Below are 23506 nucleotides of genomic sequence, written 5' to 3'. Positions count from 1 at the left end.
TTTGGCAAGGCATTTCTGATTTTGGCTATTTTAGTAAAGTTGCATATTTTCCCCTTCTATACACACGAATATATGCATATATCCGTGTATATCATGTATATGGAGGCATAAGCACTTGGGCTGCCTATTTCATTTTTTTTTTAAACTAGTCCGGTCCAATAAGTTCCTGACCCAGCCCAGCTCCACGATAAAGGGGGTAATAACCCCTCCCCCCCCCCCCCCCCCCCCCCCACCAAAATTTCTCTCACTCTTAAACCAAACACAACCCTTTCCTCTTCTTTCCCTTTGAAAACCCTAGCCGCCCCCACCTTCTCACCTCTCTCCTCGTCACCGGCCTGAAAATGACAAAGGTTGAATTTGCTTTTGCTTTATGCAGAGGATGCTCAATAAAATGGAGTAAAGCATTAATTTCTTTACCCTCTCTCCATCATATCACAACCAAACACGGTAAAATCACCCCCCTTTTCCTTTGTTTTTCTACTTTACAACGGTTATATGTCTGAAAAATCCTTAATGGGCTTTGTTTTATTGCGTTTGAAATCCACGATTGCTATTGGTTCAAGATGAACCAAACGGATCGATCTTTGGGGTCAAATCTAGCCTTTCATTTCTTATTTCTTTTCAATCTCAACCGTCAATTGGTTCTGAGATAAACAATTTTGAGAAATTGACTTTGTCCCACATCGGTTCCAATCTAGGGTTTGAGAAAATTAGGGGTCTATATATAGAACCCTCAATTCACATTTCAAGAAAACACTGAATATCATATATTCACAAAAAGAACTCAAAAATACTTAGGGTTTTAGCAATATTGCTGAAACTTTTAAATTTTTAGAGATAAGTCTAAATTTTAAAGGTTTGTTTCTTCTGTTTTTGCTGTGTGGCTGAGCTTTGGATTTGAGGTGTAGAAAATCTCCAATTTTGAATCTCAACAAGGTTGCACAAAAGGAAGGTAACCTTCTTGCCCTTTTATTTATTTTTGAGCACTTTATATGTTTAGTATGATTTAGCTTTATTACGTGTTGTTAATAGCCATTAGTTTGTGCTTATCTCTGTTAGTATAGCTTCCATTATGTGAGTTCATTTGATATTAGTTAGTTCATATTTACACCTGCTTATGTATAGTAATTTTATCATATAATTAAATTAGTAGCAGATGATTAGCATGTTTAGTCATTTACACCCATTTATTGAACCCTTACTGTCAAATATCACCTATTTAACCCCCTTTTAGTTTAGTTAATCATGTGATTAATAGTTTGGTTTGTTAAAGAGTCCAGCTTATCATGTTTTAATTCAATATGATTTAAAGACTATATGATCAAGTTACTGTGGAATAATCAAGCATGTTAGGTTTAGGGGTCTATGTATGTTGGTAAAGTTGCCATTAGTGATCAAGGTTGTATTATGCTTAGTCTAAAAACCCTTGTGTATGTATGTTTGGATGATAGATTAGTTCAGTTTTCTCATTCACTCTGCTTGAGCATGCCATTTCTACATCTGTTGAGTAACATTTTATCTAGATAAATCTTTTGTTGTAGTCAAGTTGATAGTCTGCCTATTCAGTTTATTTGGCCCATTTTTTTGCAAGTTTATCGGACTACGTATTTTAAATCCGTATGAGTTTAGTAATCATTTAGGCTTTAACTTTCAAGAATGTACAAGTCCTATATATGTTTGAGTCATTTTAATAGAAGCCTGTGAATAACTTGGTTTTTGCATTTCCTAAATATTGCAAAGTTAGATATTTCTTGTACCACTGCCTGCTTTGTTGGTTTTGTTTGACTTTTAGGGCCTGAAACCTGCATATAGGAATGTTGCTAGGTTATTAGCCTGATTAGAAGTCTTCATATCCATCATGCTTAGGTTAGGTGACATTGAGTTTGTTTATCCCAGTTATTATTTTTCTACCTAAGTGATACCTATGTTGTATGTCTGTCCAGCTTATGTATACTTGTTACATACCTGTTCAATTTCCTGAATATGTTAAGAGTCAATGTGACGGGTTGCAAGAAATTGATAAAAGTAATTACCAGGTTTTGGGATAGAGATAGGATGGTTTTTTGATTTGGGGACGACGTCGAGAAGACGCCTACCTTAGAGGAGTTGAGGGTCGTATTGATTAGCGTAGGCTCAGGATTGAAAAGAAAAAAGAAACCGACCAAATGCCTTAATCCCAGAAAAACCCACCTACTCCCAAATTTGCAAAATGATTTCCTTAAAATATGTCAATTGGGCCCATGGTCCAACCATACCCTTTAGAGAGTTATACAAAAGGTTTGGAAGCCCAAGTGGATTTGTCGAATATCCCGGGGAGTTCAAGACTTATGTCGTATGAATAGCAACTAGAACTTTAGCTTTCTGGCAACCATGGTTTTTCCCAAATATTGGTCATTAGCCATAGACACCCGAGTCATTTCAGTCGCCCATGCTATCTTCTTCGGGATAACCCAACAAGAAAAAACTAAATACTTTGACCTAACCCCAATCATCCTATCCGACTTGTATTGGGCCTTGAAACCATTAAAAATACTTCCAAGGTTGTAACTTACTCCTAAAATGGTGGATCCTTAAGCATATGATCAAAGTTATGGGTGAACAACACCTAAGTAAGCCAGCCGAAAGAGATGGCCTTCTGGATTTTTGCCCGAAGTTCAGGGAACAAAACAAACAATATTGGACATTCACCTTTTACAGGTTGAAAGAATAAAATGTTTAATGGATGTTCCACGACTTCGTGTCCGATAGAGTTGTGGTTAAGGGTAAAAAGTCCCCATTCTTACCGCTTATGGGAATTCGAGGGATTCACCCTTTTTCGCCTGCTAGGGTTTTGAGACAATTTGGGAGGATTCAAGTCATGCCCGAATTCAGAGGCATGGGAGATTTTATCATTGACTATGACATTGATAGACTGCCGAGGGCTTTAGATTGCATACAAGAATGGAAGGACCGCAAGATTTGGGGTCCTGATACCTTAGCCGAAGATAGGTTTCACCCAGGTTGTTATGCGGAGTATAAAGATTAGTTGAATGCCGACTTACAAGGTACACTTCCTCCCAGACCTATTCTATACAGTTGTGTGCAAGATAAGGCTTCGCAAGCCGAGATTCGAGCCCTTTGATTCAGAGAAGAGCTGACGATAGAGATGCCAAGTATTTGGAGAAGATTGAGCATGACAAAGCCATCATAAAGAGTCTGAGACATGAGTTGGAGCTTACTAATGACTGTCTGGTTGAGCTCGATGATCGGATGAAGAAGACTTTCAATGACGTTGCTCCAGTAACTTTCACACAGAAAGGATTTCTGATGGAAGCCACTTTGACATCGCATATGATTGCCTCGGGAATTTGCACCACCCTTCCCCACAAGTCAAATACCCTCTAACAAAGCTACGGCAAAAGGTGAAAAGGGGTAAAATGGTCAAAAGTACTAAAATGACCTAACGTTTCATTACACATTGTAAATGCCAGGCAATTCTCTGGCTTATCCCGATGGTCCAGCTGATCGTGGTGGTCACTCTAGTTCATCAGCTTCCGTGTATCAGCCTCCAGCCCCAAGATCTTGCTATGATTGTGGTGGCTCTGGTCGCTTGATTAGAGATTATCCCAGATCCAGACAGAGTGTGTTCCAACAGGGTTCCCAATTCCAAACTTTGAGGACTTAGACGCCATCTAGTGGCTTAGATGGTTCTTCAGCTAGAGGCGGTGCTCAGTCAGGTTGCGGAGGATCTCATCAGTCCCGGGGTGGACACCAGTTAGGTAGAGGCAGTTCTCAGGCTGCCAAAGAAGGGGCGCAATTGGACCAGAGTGGCCGCGATGATGGTCTTTGCTATTCTTTTCCGGGTAGGCCCGAGGCTGAGGCCTCTGATGTTGTGATTTCAGGAAACATTTCTGTTCTTCATCGACCTGCTTCAATCTTATTTGATCTGGGGTATACTTTCTCATATGTATCTAGCTATTATTCTATTGGTTGGGGTTTGACTAGTGATCGTCTTGATATGCCTGTCTATGTGTCTACTTCGATTGGAGATTCAGTTGTTGTTAATCGAGTCTTTCGGTCTTGCTTAATTACTTTTATGGGATATGATACTTGGGTGGATTTAGTGATATTTAACATGTTAGATTTTGATATTATCTTGGGTATGACTTGGTTGTCCCCGTATCACACGATCTTGGATTGTCACGCCAAGATAGTCACGATAGCTATGCCTAAGATTCCAAGATTAGAGTGAAGGGGTACTCCGAGCCCTGCTCCAAAGAAGATCATTTCTTATCTCTGTGCGAAGAAGTTAGTTCGCAAGGGGTGTTTGGCTTACATGGCCCATGTTAGTGATTCTAGCATTGCTTCTCCGCCCCTTGAGTCTGTGCCTATTGTGAGTGAGTTTACGGAGGTCTTTCCTTCTGATTTGCCGGGTATGCCACCCGACTGCGCTATTGATTTCTGTATTGATTTGGATCCGGGCACGTACCCCATTTTTATTCCTCCTTATAGGATGGCGCCCGCTGAGTTGAGGGAGCAGTTACAGGATCTATTGAGTAAGGGGTTCATTAGACCGAGTGTCTCCCTTTAGGGTTCTCCTGTTTTATTTGTGAAGAAGAAAGACGGTACGATGAGGATGTGCATAGATTACTGTCAGTTGAACAAGGTCACCATTCATAATAAGTATCCTATTCCTCGCATTGATGACTTGTTCGACCAGCTTTACTGTGCTTCGGTATTTTTGAAGATTGATTTGAGGTTAGGCTACCATCAGCTGAAGATTTAGGCCGAGGATGTGCCGAAGATGGCCTTCAGGACTCGTTATGGTCATTACGAGTTCCTTGTGAAGTCATTCAGGCTTACGAATTTCCCAGCTGCGTTTATGACTTTGACGAATGGCATTATCAAGCCATATCTTGATTCTTTCATCATTATTTTCATTGATGATATCTTGATATATTCGAAGAGTAGGGAGGAGCACGAGCATCATTTGAGGATTGCCCTTGGGTTGTTGAAAGAGAAGAAGCTTTACACCAAGTTTTCGAAGTGTGAGTTACGCTTGAGTCGGTGGCATTCTTAGGAGACGTTGTGTCTAAGGTTGGGATCATGGTTGATATCAAGAAGATTGAGGCTGTTAGACATTAAGCGAGGCCCACTACTGTGACTGAGATTCGTAGCTTCGTGGGATTAGCCATCTATTAATGTTGATTTGTACAAGGTTTTGCTTCTATTGCTTCTTCGTTGACTAGACTGAATCAGAAGAAACTTCCCTTGCAGTGGCCCGATGCTTGTGAGGAGAGATTTAAAATGCTCAAGACTCTTTTGACTTCAACCTCGATTTTGGCATTACCCTTGGAGGGTAAGGATTCCTCTGTGTATTGTGATCCATCCCGTGTTAGTTTAGGTGCTGTGTTGATGCAGGAGTGTAGAGTCATTGCCTATGCTTCCCGACAGTTGAAGATCCACGAGAAAAACTACCCTACCCATGATTTGGAGTTATTAACGGTAGTCTTTGCCTTAAAGATTTGGAGGCAATATCTGCAAGGAGTCTATTGTGAGGTGTTTGCCGATCACTGCAGCCTTCAACATGTGTTTATTCAGAGAGATCTAAATTCTAGGCAGCATAGGTGGATGGAGCTTTTGAAGGATTATGATGTCACCATTCTCTATCATCCAAGAAAGCCTATGTAGTAGCTGATGCCTTGAGCCGCAACGCAGTGAGTATGGGTAGCTTAGTCCGATTGGTTGCTTCTAAGGGTTAGTTAGCATGGAGATTCAGACTCTAGCTAACAGTTTTGGTTGTAAGTCTTCCGAAGATCTTGGGCAAGCTTGATTCAGTTTGGGTTATTGTTGATCGGTTGACTAAGTCCGCTCATTTCATTCCAGTTCAGGTCGCTGATACGGTGGAGAAGTTAGCCAAGATCTACGTTCATAAGATTGTGCGATTGCACGGAGTCCCTATTTCTATTATCTCAGATCGAGGTACCCAGTTTACTTCTAACTTCTGGAGGGCTTTCCAGGTCGAGCTTGGTAGTCAGTTGGACCTTAGTACAGTCTTTCATCCCTAGACTGATGGTCAGCCCGAGAGGACTATCTAGGTGCTCCAGGATATGTTGAGAGCATGTGTCATTGATATTAGTGGTCATTTGGACCAATTCTTGCCCATAGCAGAGTTTGCATACATCGACAGTTATCATTCCAAAGATCGATGTGGCACCGTCCAAGCTTTGTGTGGTAGGAGGTGTCGTTCTCTTATTGGCTGGTTTGATGCTTTTGAGGTTCACCCGTGGGGCACAGATTTGTTGAGAGAGTCCGTGGATAAGGTGAGGCTTATTCAGAAAGCTTCTAGCAGCCCAGAGTCAACAGAAGATGTATACGGACCGGAAGGTTCGGGACTTAGAGTTTATGGAGGGTGAGTAAGCCTTCTGAAGATTCACCCATGAAGGGTGTTATACGATTTGGGAAGAGGGGCAAGTTGAGACGAGGTACCTTGGCCCATTTAAGGCTCTCCATCGAGTTGGAGATGTTGCTTATGAGTTGGGTTTGCCACCGGGCCTGTAAGGTGCTCTGTTATACCTTGGAAGATTTTGAGATTTCACGTTGTTGTGCCACAATTAGATTAGCATAAGCTTGAAAGGAGATTATAGTGCTCCTTCGATGGTTAATGAAAGGTTACACAAGTGTTAAGGAGATATCCTAAGGATTGGAGATCAAATGAATCGAAAAGAACGCATTTTCGCGAAAAGTGGAGTTTGTGGACAGTTTGCGATCGCATATTGAGTTTGTTGTGCAACAAAATAATGATAAACTTCTTTTTTTTAGGCAGCTCACTGCCCAACACCACCCTAAGATGTGGTGAAGAGATGCGGCCACAAGTTTTCACTTGCTCGACTGCATCTCCACATCATATTAAGGCAGAGGGGCGGTTCATGGGCTTTATAAAGTTCTAAAAAGTACCATTTCATGTATACACTTTCCATACTTCTCTATCTACCATATAAGGGTGTTATTGAAGGTTCTCCATAATCGCAAGCCATTCCAAATCATCACAAGAGAAGATGATTGTTCTTTTTTGTACTTAATGTTGTGGTCAATTTGGTCTTGGAGTAAGTGGTGTGAGGTGAAGTTCTTCTAGTATAAGGTATGTTCTTCATCTTATTTCATATGTTGAGTTGACTTGAAGGTTTAGCAAGTGTTAAAATGAAGAGAATCATAGTAGAGAACTAACAAGGTATTAAGTTGAAGTTGACGACTATAGGTTGATTGTGAAAGGGATTTTTGGATTCATTTGAGTTTAATTTGAATGTAATCTCTTGACTATGGTATTGTTGATATTGTTTGGGAGTTGTTTTGGAGTTTGGTGGAAGTAGATGATATAGGGGTAATGCTGCCTAATTTTTGCTAGCTCACCAATTAATTTAGATAGACCTTATGAGAGTTTCAATGACTTGACCTTGGCATGAATCATCTTGAATGTAGATTTGCAAGCTCGGGAGGATAGAAGTTGAGTGGTTAAGTAGACGATGAGGTATGTTGAGGCTGTCCCCTTTCTTTCTTATGGCATTATCCTATTGTTATAAACTTATACGAAAGATATCCACATAGACTCTATTCCTAGAAACACTAGAGGCTTATGGTTCTTGATGATCTTATGATATTATTGGTACTTGTCTCATGATTATTGATCTTTATCTTACGGTTATTGATCTTGTTTTATGATTGCTGATCTCATCTTATGGTTTTTTATCCTTCAAGGTGAGATATGTCGACGATGATAGTTCCATAATGGTAATCGGATGTATAACGACCTTACATCATTCCGGTAGAGATATGACACTTATTTGTACCCTTATGCATTCTTTACATATATATGTATCTATTTTATGACACCACGCCGCGCTACAGTCAGCCGGGTACGGCACCTATTGTGCACACCACTGCAGTTGGGTACGGATAACACCGAGCCAATAATGCCAGGTACGGTATTATGATATATGTATATGTATGAAAATATTTTATTTTTTTAAAAAAAGGAAAGCATGCATGATATCCACCTTAAGAGGCATTCAGACGTACATGTTATTTCTTTTATCTCATATCATTTTCATATCTTTATTATGTTGTTATTAATGCCATATATACTCAGTATATTATTCGTACTGACGTCCGTTTATTTGCGGACGCTGCGTTCATGCCCGCAGGTAGATAGGGAGACGGACCACACCCTTAGACTGCTTCCTCAGCATTTGTATAAGAGCGCTCCACTTTTTCCGGAGCTGCAGTTCAGTTGGTACGATTCTTTTGTGTATACATATAGGCATGACGGGGTCCTGTCCCGTTCGTATTATGTTATGCACTCCATGTAGAGGCTCGTAGACAGATATGTATAGTTACATGTTCTGTGACCTTCTCGGTCCCTGTTGTGTTGTATCATTATTTTGGTAGCCTTGTCGGCTTGAGTACTTGAGACTAGTTTGATGACGTATATATGTATATATCTTTTGGGCTTGCGTCCCTTACAGTTTTTTGCATTTAATAGTTAGCATTACTGCCCACTCAGGTATGATGATGAGATGCATGTATGTTATGCGGTGCTTAGTAGGTTAGCTCCGGGTGCCCGTCATGGCCCTCCGATTGGGTCGTGACAAAAGTGGTATCAGAACAATTTGTCCTAGGGCTGTTTATAAGTCGTGTCCAGTAGAGACTTGTTTATAGGTGTGCGGTGCACCACACTTACAAGCAAGAGGCTGCAGAACATTTAGGAAGATTGACCTTTCTTTCTCATCTTAGACCGTGCGATAGAGCTATGTTATGAGGATTCCCTTTTCCAGACTATGCGCTATGATTTCAGTAATGCCTGTGAAGAGGAAAACTTCAGCAGCCCAGAAGGGCAAGTCAGTAGCAGGTAGGAGAACTAGACGGGTACAACTTGCAGATGTAGAGGAGGGCGAGTTCTGGAATGAGGTTCCATCTAGGTCCTCTCATACTCCGCCCGCTCCAGAGGGGCATAGAGGAGCTCTAGCTTTAGCACCCCTAGTTCCTCCACCTGATACCTCGGGTCAGGAGATGTGATAGGCTATTCAGCTGTTGACCCAGTTAATAGCGGCTCAGGCCCAAAGGTCAGGGTATGGGTTATGGTGATAGGGCTGTTACTGCCAGAGTTTGAGATTTTATTAATTTAGACCCTCCAGAATTCTTTGGGTCGAAACCAAATGAGGACCCACAGAACTTTATAGATGGAATGTTGAGGACATTGTGGGTGCATGCTTAAGACACCGAGTCAGTAGAGTTGACTTCCTATAGATTACTTGATGTTGTCGTTTAGTGGTATGAGACTTAGGTGTTATCTAGAGGGATTAATGCACCTCCACCCATATGGCAGCAGTTTGTAGATGCTTTCCTTCCACATAATTTGACGACATAGATTTGACGGGCCGGAGCAGATAGGCTCCTGAACCTTAGACAGGGGAACATGAGTGTTCGGGAGTATAGTTTTCATTTTAATTCATTGGCTAGGTATGCTCTAGCTATGGTAGCTGACATGGGAGATTCTGTTTATTATTTTGTAAGTGGATTGGGACCACATTTGATTGATGACTGCTTGACGGCCTCACTTCAGATAGGTATGGATATTTCTCGCATTCAGGCGCACGCTCAGAATCTTGAGGAGCGCCAACAGCAGCCGAGGGTCGAGTATGAGCATGATAAGGGTTATAATAAGAGAGCTAGATCTTTCGGTCCCGATTAGCAGTGAGTTCGGGAAGGGGTCGAGGCGGTAGTATTCTGAGACACTGCGCCATTCGACTAGTGCACCCTCCGCAGCTGCGGTCGTCGAGATTTGACCGATTTATTAGGTCAGGGTTCTAGAGCCTCAGGATTTCAGTATAGAGGTGAGTCAGGACAGACGAGGCCACCTTTACCACAAAGTACTCAGTGTGGCAAGTTACATGCTGGAAGTGCCACTTGAGTTTAGATGTTTGCTATGCTTGCGGTCAGTCAGACCATGCTATGCGTGGGTGTCCATCGAGAGATGGCAGAGGTATAGTTCATCCTATAGGATTAGTAGCTGGTTCATCATCATATGTACACCTTCCGGGGCAAGGCTCTAAGATATCATTAGGCCGTGGTAGAGGTAGAGGGGGAGCGTCTAGCTTGAGCTATCCTTAGAACCGTATTTATGCACTGGGTGGTCGACAGGATCTCAAGTTTTCGCCTGATGTTGTTACAGGTATATTATTAGTATCTTCTCATGACATATATGCATTGATTGATCCAGGTTCTACATTATCGTATGTTACTCCTCTTATTACTGGTCAGTTTGGGGTGAAACCTGAGTCGATTAAACCTTTTGTGGTGTCTACACCCGTTGGTGACCCAGTGATAGCTAGACAGGTATATAGAAATTGTGTGGAAATAATCTGTGATCGTCATACTATGGCAGATTTGATTGAGTTAAATATGACAGAATTTTATGTAATTATGGGTGTGGATTGGTTGGCTTCTTATTATGCTAATGTTGATTGTAGAACGAAGATGGTTCGATTTCAGTTTCCAAGAGAGCCAGTTTTGGAGTGGAAGGGTAATACGGCATCGCCAAGAGCTAGGTTTATTTCCTATCTCAAGGCAAGGAAGATGATTGCTAAGGGTTGTATGTACCATTTAGTTCGGGTTCGGGACGCAGAATCGAAGCCATCGACTCTTTAATCTGTTTCAGTAGTTAATGAGTTTCCAGATATATTTCCAAATGTATTTCCAGATGAGCTTCCAGGTCTTCCACCAGAGCGCGAGATTGACTTTGCTATTGACGTATTAACAAATACTCAGCCAATATCTATTCCTCTTTATAGGATGGCACCTGCGGAGTTGAGAGAATTAAAGGAGCAGTTTAAGGATTTGCTTGAGAAAGGCTAGGCCCGATACGTCATTGTGGGGAGCACCAGTGTTATTTGTGAGGAAGAAAGATAGATCTTTGCGAATGTGTGTTGAATACAAGAAGTTGAATAATGTGACAATAAAGAATAAGTATCCACTCCCGAGGATTGATGATCTATTTGGTCAGTTGCAGGGTGCTAAATGGTTCTCAAAGATAGATTTGAGGTCAGGGTATCACCAGGTGAGGGTTAGAGAGAAAGACATTCCGAAGACAGCTTTCAGAATCAGATATGGTCATTTCGAGTTTCGTGTAATATCATTTGGGTTAACTAACGCACCGACGGTATTTTGGGATTTAATGAACAACGTATTTAGACCCTTCAAAGATCTGTTTGTGATTGAGTTTATTAATGATATTCTGGTATATTCTCGATCGGAGGTAGAGCATGAAAATTTTATGTGCTGCCCTTAAAGTTCTTCAGGCTCAGAATGTTGTATGCAAAATTCTCTAAATATATGTTCTGGTTGAACTCTGTGACTTTTCTGGGGCATATTATTTCAGATGAGGGTGTCAGAGTGGATACGTAAAAGATTGAAAGCGTGAAGACTTGGCCGAGACCCATAACACCCACGGAGGTTCGTTGTTTTCTAGGTTTGGAAGGCTATTCTAGGAGATTTGTAAAGGGATTTTCTTTTATTTCTGCACCACTGACGAAGCTGACTCAGAAATCAGCTAAGTTCCAGTAGACTGATGCTTGTGAGCACAGTTTTCAGGAGTTGAAGAACAGATTGACTTCGGCCCCGGTACTGACACTTCCAGAAGGATCGAAAGGCTATGTTATCTATTATGATGCTTCAAGTGTTGTGCTAGGTTGTGTGTTAATGACGCACGACAAAGTTATAGCTTATGCTTCAAGGCAGTTGCGGAAACACGAGAAGAACTACCCGGCCTATGATCTAGAATTAGCCGTGGTGATTCATGTGCTGAAAATGTGGAGGCATTACTTATATGGTGTACATCTTGATATCTATATTGACCATAAAAGCCTTCAGTAGATTTTCAAGCAGAAGGAGTTGAATTTGCAACAGAGGCGATGGTTGGAGTTATTGAAGGATTATCATATTAGCACTTTGTATCATCCTGGGAAGGCGAACGTAGTAGCTGACACCCTTAGCCACAAATCCATAGGTAGTTAATCTTATGTTAGAGAAAAAAGATCTAGTTCGTGAGCTTCAGCTGTTAGCAAGCCTAAGAGTTCGATTATTGGTCTCAGGCGACACGAGGGTTACTATTTTGGATTCAACAGTCTCGTCTTTAGTAGTTGAGGTTAAGAAGCGCCAGTACGAGGATCCTATGTTAGTCCATTAGAGAGATACGGCTCCTCAGAAGAAAAAGTCACCATTTGAGATTTCTGCAGATAGAGTTCTCATATATCGGAGGCAGACTATGTGTTCCTGATATTGCGGGATTACGTCATCAAATTTTGAGAGAGGCTCATTATTCCCGTTATTCTATTTATCTGGGGACAATGAAGATGTATCATGATATTAGGGAAGTCTACAGGTGGGACGAAATGAAGTAAGACATAACAGAGTTTGTAGCTCAAGCCCTAACTGTCAGCAGGTGAAGATTGAGCATCAGAAGCCCGATGGATTATTGCAGGCTATCGAGATTTTGACTTGGAAATGGGAAGCAATTAATATGGATTTCGTTACAGGCTTTCCCCGTTCTTAGCGTAAGTTTTATTCCTTATGGGTGATTGTTGACAGACTTACAAAATCAGCTCATTTTCTACCTGTCAGGACTACTTACTCAGCCGAGGATTATGCCAAGCTTTATATAAAGGAAATAGAGTCACGGTTCACTTTTTACGCGACAGTTAAGGCATAAAAGACTACTACGAACTCGTTGGTGCTCTTTCGAAAATTGTTTTGAAAAGAGTCGCCACCTAATTTTTAGGAAATTAGGAAAATCTGGGTGAAGGGTTTATTCAAATACCAGGAAAAAACCTTTGTAATCTAGAGTTCTAGGTAAGGGTTCTGATGATCCCCTGTGGAAGGTGTTAGGCACCCCAGTATTAAGGATCTGTACTATACGGTTGACCTTAGAATTCCAAAGTATGAGTATTTGCCTGAACTGTCATTTTTGCATATCATTTTTTGGAAAGAATTTGAATATACTCCCCTTATATACTAGGTATTGTAGTTTTCGGATTTAAAATATCCGTGTATAAATAGCCTCCTTTTATGTGCAAGGAATATATTTTATTTCATAAATGAAGGGAAAAGAGAGATTCCATTTTTTATAGAATTAGGTTTATGTCATACTCATACTTCGGCTCCTGTCAATCTGTTTTGGTACGTTCAGTCTTATCCGAAACTTTATATTACGGTTTGGTTTTTATATTACGAAAAGGGCGCTTTTATATGTTCAAAGGAATATATCTTGGTTGTATATGCTCGTCTTTTTTGGCCTTTTTCTTGGGGAAAAACTGTAAACATAGGCAAAGCTTTAGTTTTGTTAATTTTTCAGGAAAATGAGTTGTATACATACTTCTTTTATCAAATTCTAGTCCCTGCCAGTTTTAAAGGTTTAAGTGTGGAATTGGTCCATGTTTTTCTGAAATTTGAAAATGATAAAAAATTTGCCTTTTGATTAGAGATCATCCGTGGGCTGAGGCCCAAAATTTATTTCAAGTAGTTGTAGAAGAATCTCTTTCTGTACAAACTTAAGGAAAACGAGTTTGTTTATAGAGGAGTTTGTGATTTCATTAAGCTCTAAAAATGCTTTTGTTATCAATAATCGTCTTTAACCATTTGGAGTTTTAAAACATCAAGTTATATTAAAAGGAATTTATAAAATCTCATTTTTTACACTTAACCTCAAAAGCCGTTCAATTTGCTAGAGGTTTTGAAAATTCATTGGGGACCTAAAGTCATCTAAACGGTATAAGCACCGTTGTCCTAAGACGGCTAATTCTAACCATAACATTTTTCCACTATAATATGAATTTGATACAAATTACAAATACATCAAAGCTTTAAACAAATAATGTAAAATGAAATGATAATGAAATAGAGTTTGAGTAGGGGCGTACCCCTAGTTTAGCCATTTTGACCCATGGCTGAGCCTTCTGCGCGCCTCGCTATTTGCTTCGCATTCGCAGAATCGATTTTGAATTAATTTCCTATTGGGCCTTTGGCCATGAGAGTAAGGAGAGGGGGGAAAGAAAAAAGGAACCCGGTTAGTTTATAAACACTGATCTTATCACTAGAATAACCGAACTATACATAATTCAAAACATGAAAAAGTATTCATATTGTTCTATGCTTGCCCCATTTCTCCTTGAGTGGATTTGTTTTGATTGGAGATTTTACAATTGCATGGGGACTAAGTCCTCGCCTTGTATTCTCGATGTCGCACAAGGGGCTTCTAAGAACCCCAGGCATGGCTAACACCGAGAAGGCCTGGACAACCCCGAACTACCATAGTTTATCTCAACCAATACCTCCAAGCAAGGAAAGAAAAGACTACAGAACTTAGGAGTGGCAAACAGATTTGAACAAGCTCACAACCAATTTTCAGTCAAGTGTCATACTCTAAGGACAGGCAGCTATATCAAACACAGCCAATAACAACATCTAAATGGGATTAAATGATCAACAAGTATAGGGATAATAGTGGGCAACCCCAGCTCCATAACTGGATGACAATGAAGAGAGTACACACACAGATTGCTTCAGAGGGGAACACAGGTAATGATCAGTCAAGTCATAGACTAGTTAAGAGAATCATAGTAAATGGAGGATAAGCTGAAACAAATCAGGCATACCAAAGCAAACACAAGAGGGTTCATGGTCAAATGTAGGATTGTTTCTTTTTAGACAACACTTAGCCCAGGACTCATTATAAAAAAAATAAAAAAAAAACTCCAAGTGCACATATTCAGACAACCAGACCTATCCATTTATTAAGGCTCAAACCACTTCCTAGAGGAAACAAGACATGGTTACAGTAATTCAAGTGATGGCATTCACCCTATCCCAACTAAGCTCAAGATTACACACAACCAAGTCCAAAAACAAGCACAACATTCACATCAATGGGCCTGGGAAGGTCTCACAGACAACCATGACTCATGTTAGTGTCACCTGTTCCAGGTAAAAGAAGTTTTGACAAAGACTTAGGATTTTTAAAGCACAAATTTAAAACTGGCAGCTTCTAAAACTTGCCCCTCTTTATTAACTCAACCATTAATCTAATTTTCCCTAACAACTTCAAACTAAACCTATGATCATGAAAAGGTCTTTATTCTGAACCACATTATATTTCAAAAGAGAGACCACCCATTTCCTTTTCCATCAGGATCAGACCACACAAAGAAAACATCAACAGACTTCAAAACACCATCATTCTAACCTTATCATCACTCCTTTTAAAGGAACTCAGCTCCCAACATCAAAAAGGAAACACAACGACATCCAGGAAAAGCCAAACAAGGACAAACTATGGAAAATTTCATGACAAAGATCCCATTACCCTACCTTATTTTATTTTATCTTTGCAGTTAGCATAACTAGGTGGACAGTCTTCAAAACAAAGCTTTTCTTCACAAAACAAGATTCATAGGCAGCTTCTTAACATTGATGGACCAAACAGGCTCACACATGTACACACACTCCTTGTCAAACTACCAATCTTTAAACCCTTCTTTTATGCCATTTTTTATCAGACTAGACATATTTCATTGTTAGGTTAAGACAGGGCATGACAATTACTGCTTGACAAGCCTATAAAACTAAGTGATTGCCCATTCTTAGTAGACATAAACCATCTTAAAACTGCCTTGAAGCCAGTTCATATTGACAATGTTGAAGATCCTTTTTTTACTCAACCACTGCATAACTACAACACTCCACAGGTCTTAATCAGAGATCGATTCAGCAAACTCTCACACTTACCAAAATCAAGACAATCTGACAAAGGCAAAGCCAAAGGAAACACGTTGGGTCAGATTTAAATCCCTTCCCTCCCCAGAATCATTTTTTAAGACCTTTATCTCAATGTATGCTAATGTGACCAAAAATGCCAAGTTTTCAATCAAGCAGGTATGACTTAGGTGAAATAGCAGGATCAAGCCAAACAAAGGCACTTAATTCCCTTGTAACCACCAACACCCCTAAGGCCAAGCAAGTTACTAAGTAAGACAGATAGAATTCCCCAAAAACACAGTACACTTTCACTCTTTTAGAATCAAAACATCACTAGATAGGATAGACATGATTAGGCTAGGTCTAATACGTATCCAAACTTCAACTTCTAAACAAACAACAAGATTAAGAGGGATAAGTAATGATCAGACTAGATCCAGTTCCTACTAGACTTTAAACTTTTCAAACAAGCACATGATCAGGTGAGACAACAATAACCAAACTGGGTTCAAGACTTTAAAACTTCCCAACTAACACATGATCAGGTAGGCCAAACAAGAACCAGACTAGGTTCAAGACTTCAAACTTCCCAACTGACACATAATCACATAGCACAAATAATAACCAGACTAAAGGTCAACATAACAAGACTTTAACTTCCCAACTGATGCAGGATCTCATAAGACACATATGACAACTAATAACCAACTAAAGTTCAACATAATAGGACTGCAAATTCCCAACTAACACATAATTACATAAGACACATAGGACAAACAATAACCAGACTAAAGCCTTTCATAACAAGACTTCAACTTCTCAACTGACACATAATTACACAAGACAAGCAATAATCAGATCAAAGTTCAACATATAACATGACTTCAACTTCCTAGTTTGAACAGGCCTCTTGACCTCCCTCTTTTGTTGACCTTCAGACCAAGATCCATTTCCAAATAGTCACAACCAAAATGTAAGGCAAGTAACTCACTCACAAAGCCTGTGACTTCAAACTAACCCCCTCTCCCCCAAACCAAGCCTATCACATGGGACGTATAGGATTGGACCACTCCTAACTTTAATAGACCTGCTTTGACCCTAATTCAGAACACAGGACTTTCATCAAGCTAACACATTAACTTAAACTACATCCAAGACCCTCACATATAGCATTTAATGGTGTTTAGACAATCTTAATAGAACAGAAAGTCCAGAGGAAAGTCCATATCAAACAAACTCCTCAACTCACACTATAGTTCTAAACTACACTTAAAGACCCTTAGTCACAACTAAACTAGCAGGACCTAATCAAAAGATCTAAATGGAAATGCCAAGTCAAAACAAGTATCACAGCTTAGGCTGCATTCCAAACCATACACAGAAAGAACACCTAATCATATTAACCAATCATGACTTGAATAAAAATTCTAAAGGGGAAATCTGAGCCACTACAAGCCTGACAACTTGAATTATGTTTTAATCCCTACATAATTTCATTAAGCTAGCATAATATAGACACAATCTAAAAAAAAAAAAAAAAAATCATAACAAGCATCAGGTTGAACTTTGCCCTAAACCACAAACAATCACATTAACTAAGCATATTATGGACATAAACTGGAAGGAAAGGTAATAGACCAGCACATTAACTCAAACCTCTATCTTAAACCACACACAATCACCTTGACATAGTATAATGTAGACAGAATCTGAGTATAAAAGCAATAAACTAAACAATAACTTTAAACTTTATCATAAAACCACACATAATCTTATTAACTAATTATAACATAAACAGAATCTAAGCATAAAAGCAATAAACTAAAATACTAACTTAACTTTATCATAAAACTACACATAACATAAATCTAAATATAAAGCAATAAACTAAAAGGCATTTACCTTTTGGGAGTGCAACCGGGGTCAAGCGATGGACTTGGAGGCTTTTGTGCTCCAATGCCAAACTCAGGCACCAAAACACCACACAAACAAATGCAAGACAAATTTTAGAAATAGAAAACTGAAAAACGTTAGGTTTAAAACTAAAATTTTGACTTATGGAACTTTTAAGACTTAAAAATAGTAATTTTCAGCCTTTTTTGGTTTCCCCCTCTCTTCTTGAACAAATGGGGTTTCTATTTATAGAAACCCTAGAATGCCTCTTAAAATCCCAACCATCGATGTGGGACTTGCAATTTTACACAAATCCTCACTCAAAACCCAATACGCAGTCCAGATTCAAGATAAGAATGAAATCAATGGTTCAAAAACTTCCAAAACAAGAAATAATGATGGAAAAGATATAAAAGTGTAGGATTGTACCTTTAAGGGTCTGTTTGGCCGGATTTTATGGAGAGAAGTACGAAGCATTAATGGCTTCTCATTCTCTCCTCACGCTACATGCCCACCATAATGGGACGTGGCTGAAAAGAGGTGGGGTGGATGGAGGAACAGTGGGGCGACGCTAGGGTTTTACCCTTAGCCGCCTTCCCTCTCCTTTTTTTGCTACCAGACCCCTAGGGTCTTTGTAAAATGGGACGGATGAGAGGAGTATTACTCCCTCTCTTTTAATTGATAGTGGATCGAGTCCTGGTCCATATTGGACTGGGCCTAGTCCTTTTATTTAAAAAGCCGGGCTCGGGCCTTTATATATATATATATATATATATATATATATATATATATATATATATACGCACCGTGTATATTGGTATATACAAGGTGTATATATATATGTATAGAGGGTCGGGAAAATAAAATAATAAATAAGAAAAAAATAAAACTAACTATTAGTCTATTAGGACTTAATTAATTTAAAACATAACTCATAAATAAAAATAAAAATCATTTTACATATATTGGTTTTGAATTAATTAACCAGATAAAAGAAAACTAATCAACTATGCAAACGCATACAGAATCAAGATTTAAAGGGTAAAAATGGTCAATTCTTTTAATTACTCAAAGTGCCTTGGACAATAAAATGGAATATTATTAACCATTAATCTAATTTTCCTTGATCTAATTAATTAAACAACTAATTATCCAAAAAGGGTTTTTCGCCCCTTGATCAATTTCAATAAAAATATTCCTTGAATATCATTAATTTCCTCAAAATTTAAAAATACCCTGGAGATTTCTTTATCCATTTAAAAGGGTTAAATATTATCCCAAACAATTCCATAAAAAATTACCTAGACCATTTAGGGTGCACAACTGATTTTATTTATTATCCAAGGACTCCGAGCACTCAAAATTAATTACGGGAGGTCAAAAATTAGGTGTCAACAACTGCCCCTTCGGTGTTCGGAGATGGCGGGACCATCCCTGAGCAACGAAATTTGACTAACCCAAATTTTTTATGGACCCAACTCATCTTGCCTTTAAAATTCAAGCAATTCACACATGTGTAGCCGGACCCTAGCCTTTGGGTTTCCTACATATCTCAGGATGTACGAGAATTCAGGCCACCTGTAGTTCGACTCGATCACAAACTTTGAGTGATTGAGCAGGAAAATCCTAAGACCCCCTGTGTTGCGATCAGGGTTTTCCTGGACAATGGTTAGAGTGCGGCCGACTCTTAGGTTTTGAGTCCGCCTACATTTTCGGGTCTCTGGGAATTAGGCCCCATGTAGCTCGCCTTGCTGGAGAAGAGTATCCCGCTTTTTGCTGGAAGACTTTCAGATTTTATCGGTGTGTATCCGACCGGTCGCAATTTTTTAGTAAAATAGACAGATTGTGGCTAAGTCTGAGATTGTACAGCTTCCAAGTCCTGGCCGGAGAGCTTTACTCTCATGAGCACCCTAGCTTGTCCTGTTGCATAAGAAAAAGTTCCACGTTTGCTTCACAATTCGTCTAGATCTGGTTCAGTATGTTGGCTCTCTCTTGGAGGCTGTGCACCTGCTTTTGAAATTCAACAATATTGCAGATATCTTTATGATATTTGTATGAATGGCCCTCTCGGCAGCAGGAAAGTAAACATGCAATGGCCCTCTCGGCAGTATGAATGGATGAATGGCCCTCTCGGCAGTATGAGTGTATGAATGGCCCTCTAGGCGGTATGAGTGTATGAACGGCCCTCTCGGTTGTATGAATGAATGAATGGCCTTTTCGGCGGTATGAATGTATGAATGGCCCTTTTGGCAGTATATATGAATGGTCCTCTCGGCAGCAGGAAAGTAAATGTGCAATGGCCCTCTCGGTAGCAGGAAAGTAAACGTGAAATGGCCCTCTCGGCAGCAGAAAAGTAAACGTGCAATGGCCCTCTCGGCAGCAGAAAAGTAAACGTGCAATGGCCCTCTCGGCAGCAGGAAAGTAAACATGCAATGGCCCTCTCGGCAGCAGAAAAGTAAACATGCAATGGCCCTCTCGGTAGCAGAAAAGTAAATAAAGAAAATGACAGATATAGCCCTTTCGACTGGATAATCTTTCTTTCGTTCGTTGTGTTGGTTGTTAACCCTTGTGGTCAGATATGCCTCTTTCATTTTTTGTCGTTCTGACCCTCTTGGTTGGATATGCCTTGTCTTTCGTTTTCGTACGACTCTTTTGGTCAGATATGCCCTTCAGGCTCGTTCATTTTTTTTTTACCCTTCTTGGTCGGACATATCCTTTCTCGTTTGCCTGTTACGGACCTGCCGGTCAAACAAGTTTTCTTGCTAGACTTGGCATTCATAGTTCTTTTGCTTGCCTGTTAAAACCTGCATCCACAGAAAAATTATGAGTTTCCTAATAGGCCGATTAGCGTTGTTGTCCTCCCATCTGGTGGCTTCTTCTGATGTTCTTCCGAACCCTCTTGGGCTCAGTATTTCGAGAAATGGTTTTTTAGAATGTACTTATACTAACGTGTACGTATTTTTTAGAAAGTATATAGTAAAAATTTGTAAAGAGCATTGTCCTATATATATATATATATATATATATATATATATATATATATTATTATTTTTTTGAAAAATCTTTTGTCATGACATGTGACTTTGAGCGCGGTCTTTCGGATCCCCCGGGAGGTATGACTGCTGATTTTCCAACTTGATGGAAGAATCCTAAGGCCTTTCTCGAAAATTTTATCTCAGTTTTGGGTTTGCCTTGAGTGGCCCCTGCTACTTCTCATCATGCGGGAATTTTTGAGGTTCCCTTAAAAATTCTGCCTCTGTGTAGGGTCTTGTTTTGCTATCTCCCTGTTGATTGTTCTTGATAGGAATTCTGCCCCAGTGTGGGGTTGACACTGGCCAACTCTTGTATCAGTCCTCGTAGTTTGATCTTGTCGCTTCTGTCCTGCTTTATTGTCTCTGGGGTTTTCCTAATGGCTTATGAGTTTTTCTTTTATGACGAGCGAGCTCGAAAGCACCTACGTATCCTGTCGCAAAGAGGAATTTAGGTTGCACGCAGTTCAGGATAAAGTAATTAAGTTTTTGGCTTTACTAATAATGTGACCGGGTCCGATATGGACTGCCTACATATCCTACCACGGGGAAGTCAGGTCGTGGCGTAGTTCATTACATAGATGATTTGTTTTCCTCCTATTCTAGTATGATTACAAGCAGAAGGTACGATTACAAGGAAATAATAATGCGATTACAAGTAAATGGCCTCCTAGATGTAGTATCTCTTGAGCGCGTCTGCATTGATGGCCTTGGGCCACTCTTGTCCATCCATCTCGGCTAGGACTACGGCCCCTCCCGAGAGTACTTTCCTGACCATGTATGGACCTTGCCAGTTCGGCGCGAATTTTTCTTTATATTCTTCTTGGTGGGAAAAGACCCGCTTGAGCACGAGTTGTCCAATTTGGAAAAGTCAGGCCCTCCCCTTTGTTGAAGGCTCGAGACATCCTTTGCCTGTATAGCTGTTCGTGGCACATAGCCACTATTCTCTTCTCATCTATCATAGCTAGCTGGTCGTAGCGATTTCTGACCCATTCTGAATCTTTTAGTTCTGCCTCTTGGACGATCCAGAGTGAGGGGATCTCCACTTCTGTGGGTATGACCGCTTCTATACCGTAGACAAGGAGATATGGAGTTGCCCCGGTGGAAGTGCGGGTCGTTGTCCGATACCCCAACAGGGCATAAGGTAGCTGTTCGTGCCAATTCCTGTAGTTGTCGATCATTTTCCTCAGGATTCTCATCATGTTTTTGTTAGTGGCCTCCATGGCTCTATTCATCTGTGGCCGGCCGGTAGAGTTCCTGTGGGTTATCCTGAATTGTTCGCAAATGTCCTTCATCAAATGACTATTTAAATTGGCACCATTGTCTGTGATGATGGATTCCGGTACACCAAAGCGACATATCAGATTGTTTCTGACAAAGTCAGCCACGACCTTCTTGGTTACTGACTTGTGCGAAGTGGCTTCTACCCATTTAGTGAAGTAGTCGATGGTGACCAAGATGAAATGATGTCCATTGGAGGCCAGGGGTTCGATGGGTCCTATGATATCCATCCCCCATGCCACTGTAGCGATTCTATTTTTCCGAATTCGCATTTGCACTTGCCTCATTTTAAAAAGGGAAAGTGTCCCGGGGACGTACGGTTATCAATCGTACTGAGAAAAAGAAAAAAATATACTTCTACATGGATGGTGCTCTAAATGGACTTATTTTAGAGTCGCCACCTAATTTTTAGGAAATTAAGAAAACCAGTTCGAAAAGGGTTCATTTAAAGCAGTTAAGTCTTAAAAGAATCCTAATCTAACCAAAGTATGGGTAAGGGTTCTAGTGATCACTCGGGGAAGGTGATAGGCACCCGGTATTAAGGATCTGTAAAATACGGTTGACCTACGGGTTCTAATAATATGTCTATGTAGATATAAATTAGTTGTGATAAAAATAGTTTTGTTTTATATTTCCGCCAATAAAAATTAGTCTTTCATACAAAAAAATGCCACTTTTCAAGAATCAAAAGTGGTAAAATTTTGCCCAAAATTAGGCGTTTAGGGTATCAGACTAGAACACTTAGGTTAATACCCGAAGGCTCTTATCCTAAATAGGCCTCTACGTAAGTCCACCTAAAAAATAGTTTTGAAAAAAATGTTTCGAAGTATAAGAAAATATTTTTAAGAAAATAATTTAGATACACTATTATAGTCCATATAATATTCTACATACACATATGTAGTCCATTTTTTATTTCTATTCTTTTCTAAGTTTTAGTCAACTTTTATTCTTTTAGCCTAAGTCTAAATAATCATATTAGTCTCACAAGTTTTGTCCAAATCAGCCCACACGTCTAAGTCCATAGTCATTTGCAAATGTTCAAATCAGTCCCAAACTTCCTAAAAGTTGGCAGTTTTAGTCCTTTAGTCAAATCAGTCCCAAATTGTGTTAATGCTCCAAATTTAGTCTTATCTTTTGTGGCAAATTCATTTTTTGGCGACTTTAAAACATGGCAATCTCATAAGGGTTCCAATTGGCACGATAATTAGGCAAATAATCAATTTAAAGTACACAATTTAAATGAGGTAGAGAATTTGGGTCGACCAAACCCAAAGGGAAAACATTCATGCAATCAGTCTCGTCTTAATTCCAATGTATGCTCCATTTTTGCTCCAATGTTGGGTTGACTCGATCTAGATACGTTAGTGGGCCCTGTTGGGGCCCACCAACTGGTTTTTGATGAACATAGAGGTAAAGGACTTATATGACATTAGTATATGCTCACAAATTGAATTAAGTACAAGATTAAAACCATAATGGTAATTATTACAATGCCCAAAAAATGAATTACATCACAT

The 23506-nt window shown here is 39.8% G+C and overlaps 1 protein-coding gene and 1 long non-coding RNA gene across 2 annotated transcripts; both read right to left on the bottom strand.

Moving 5' to 3' along the window:
- Positions 1–14096: 14096 nt before the first annotated feature.
- LOC132060802 (uncharacterized) lies at positions 14097–17776 on the bottom strand. The gene is made up of 2 exons (XR_009416031.1): positions 17672–17776; positions 14097–14348 (listed from the first exon to the last, which is right to left on the bottom strand). It is a non-coding gene; the product is annotated as an uncharacterized LOC132060802 (long non-coding RNA).
- Positions 17777–21517: 3741 nt separating this feature from the next.
- On the bottom strand, positions 21518–22273 carry LOC132061366 (uncharacterized). The gene has a single exon (XM_059454200.1). The coding sequence runs from the start codon at positions 22271–22273 to the stop codon at positions 21518–21520; it is 756 nt and encodes a 251-aa protein (XP_059310183.1).
- Positions 22274–23506: the final 1233 nt, after the last annotated feature.

This window comes from Lycium ferocissimum, chromosome 6 (assembly GCF_029784015.1).
Source record: "Lycium ferocissimum isolate CSIRO_LF1 chromosome 6, AGI_CSIRO_Lferr_CH_V1, whole genome shotgun sequence".
Lineage (NCBI taxonomy): Eukaryota > Viridiplantae > Streptophyta > Magnoliopsida > Solanales > Solanaceae > Lycium > Lycium ferocissimum.
This window is presented reverse-complemented; position numbering and strand designations above follow the sequence as displayed.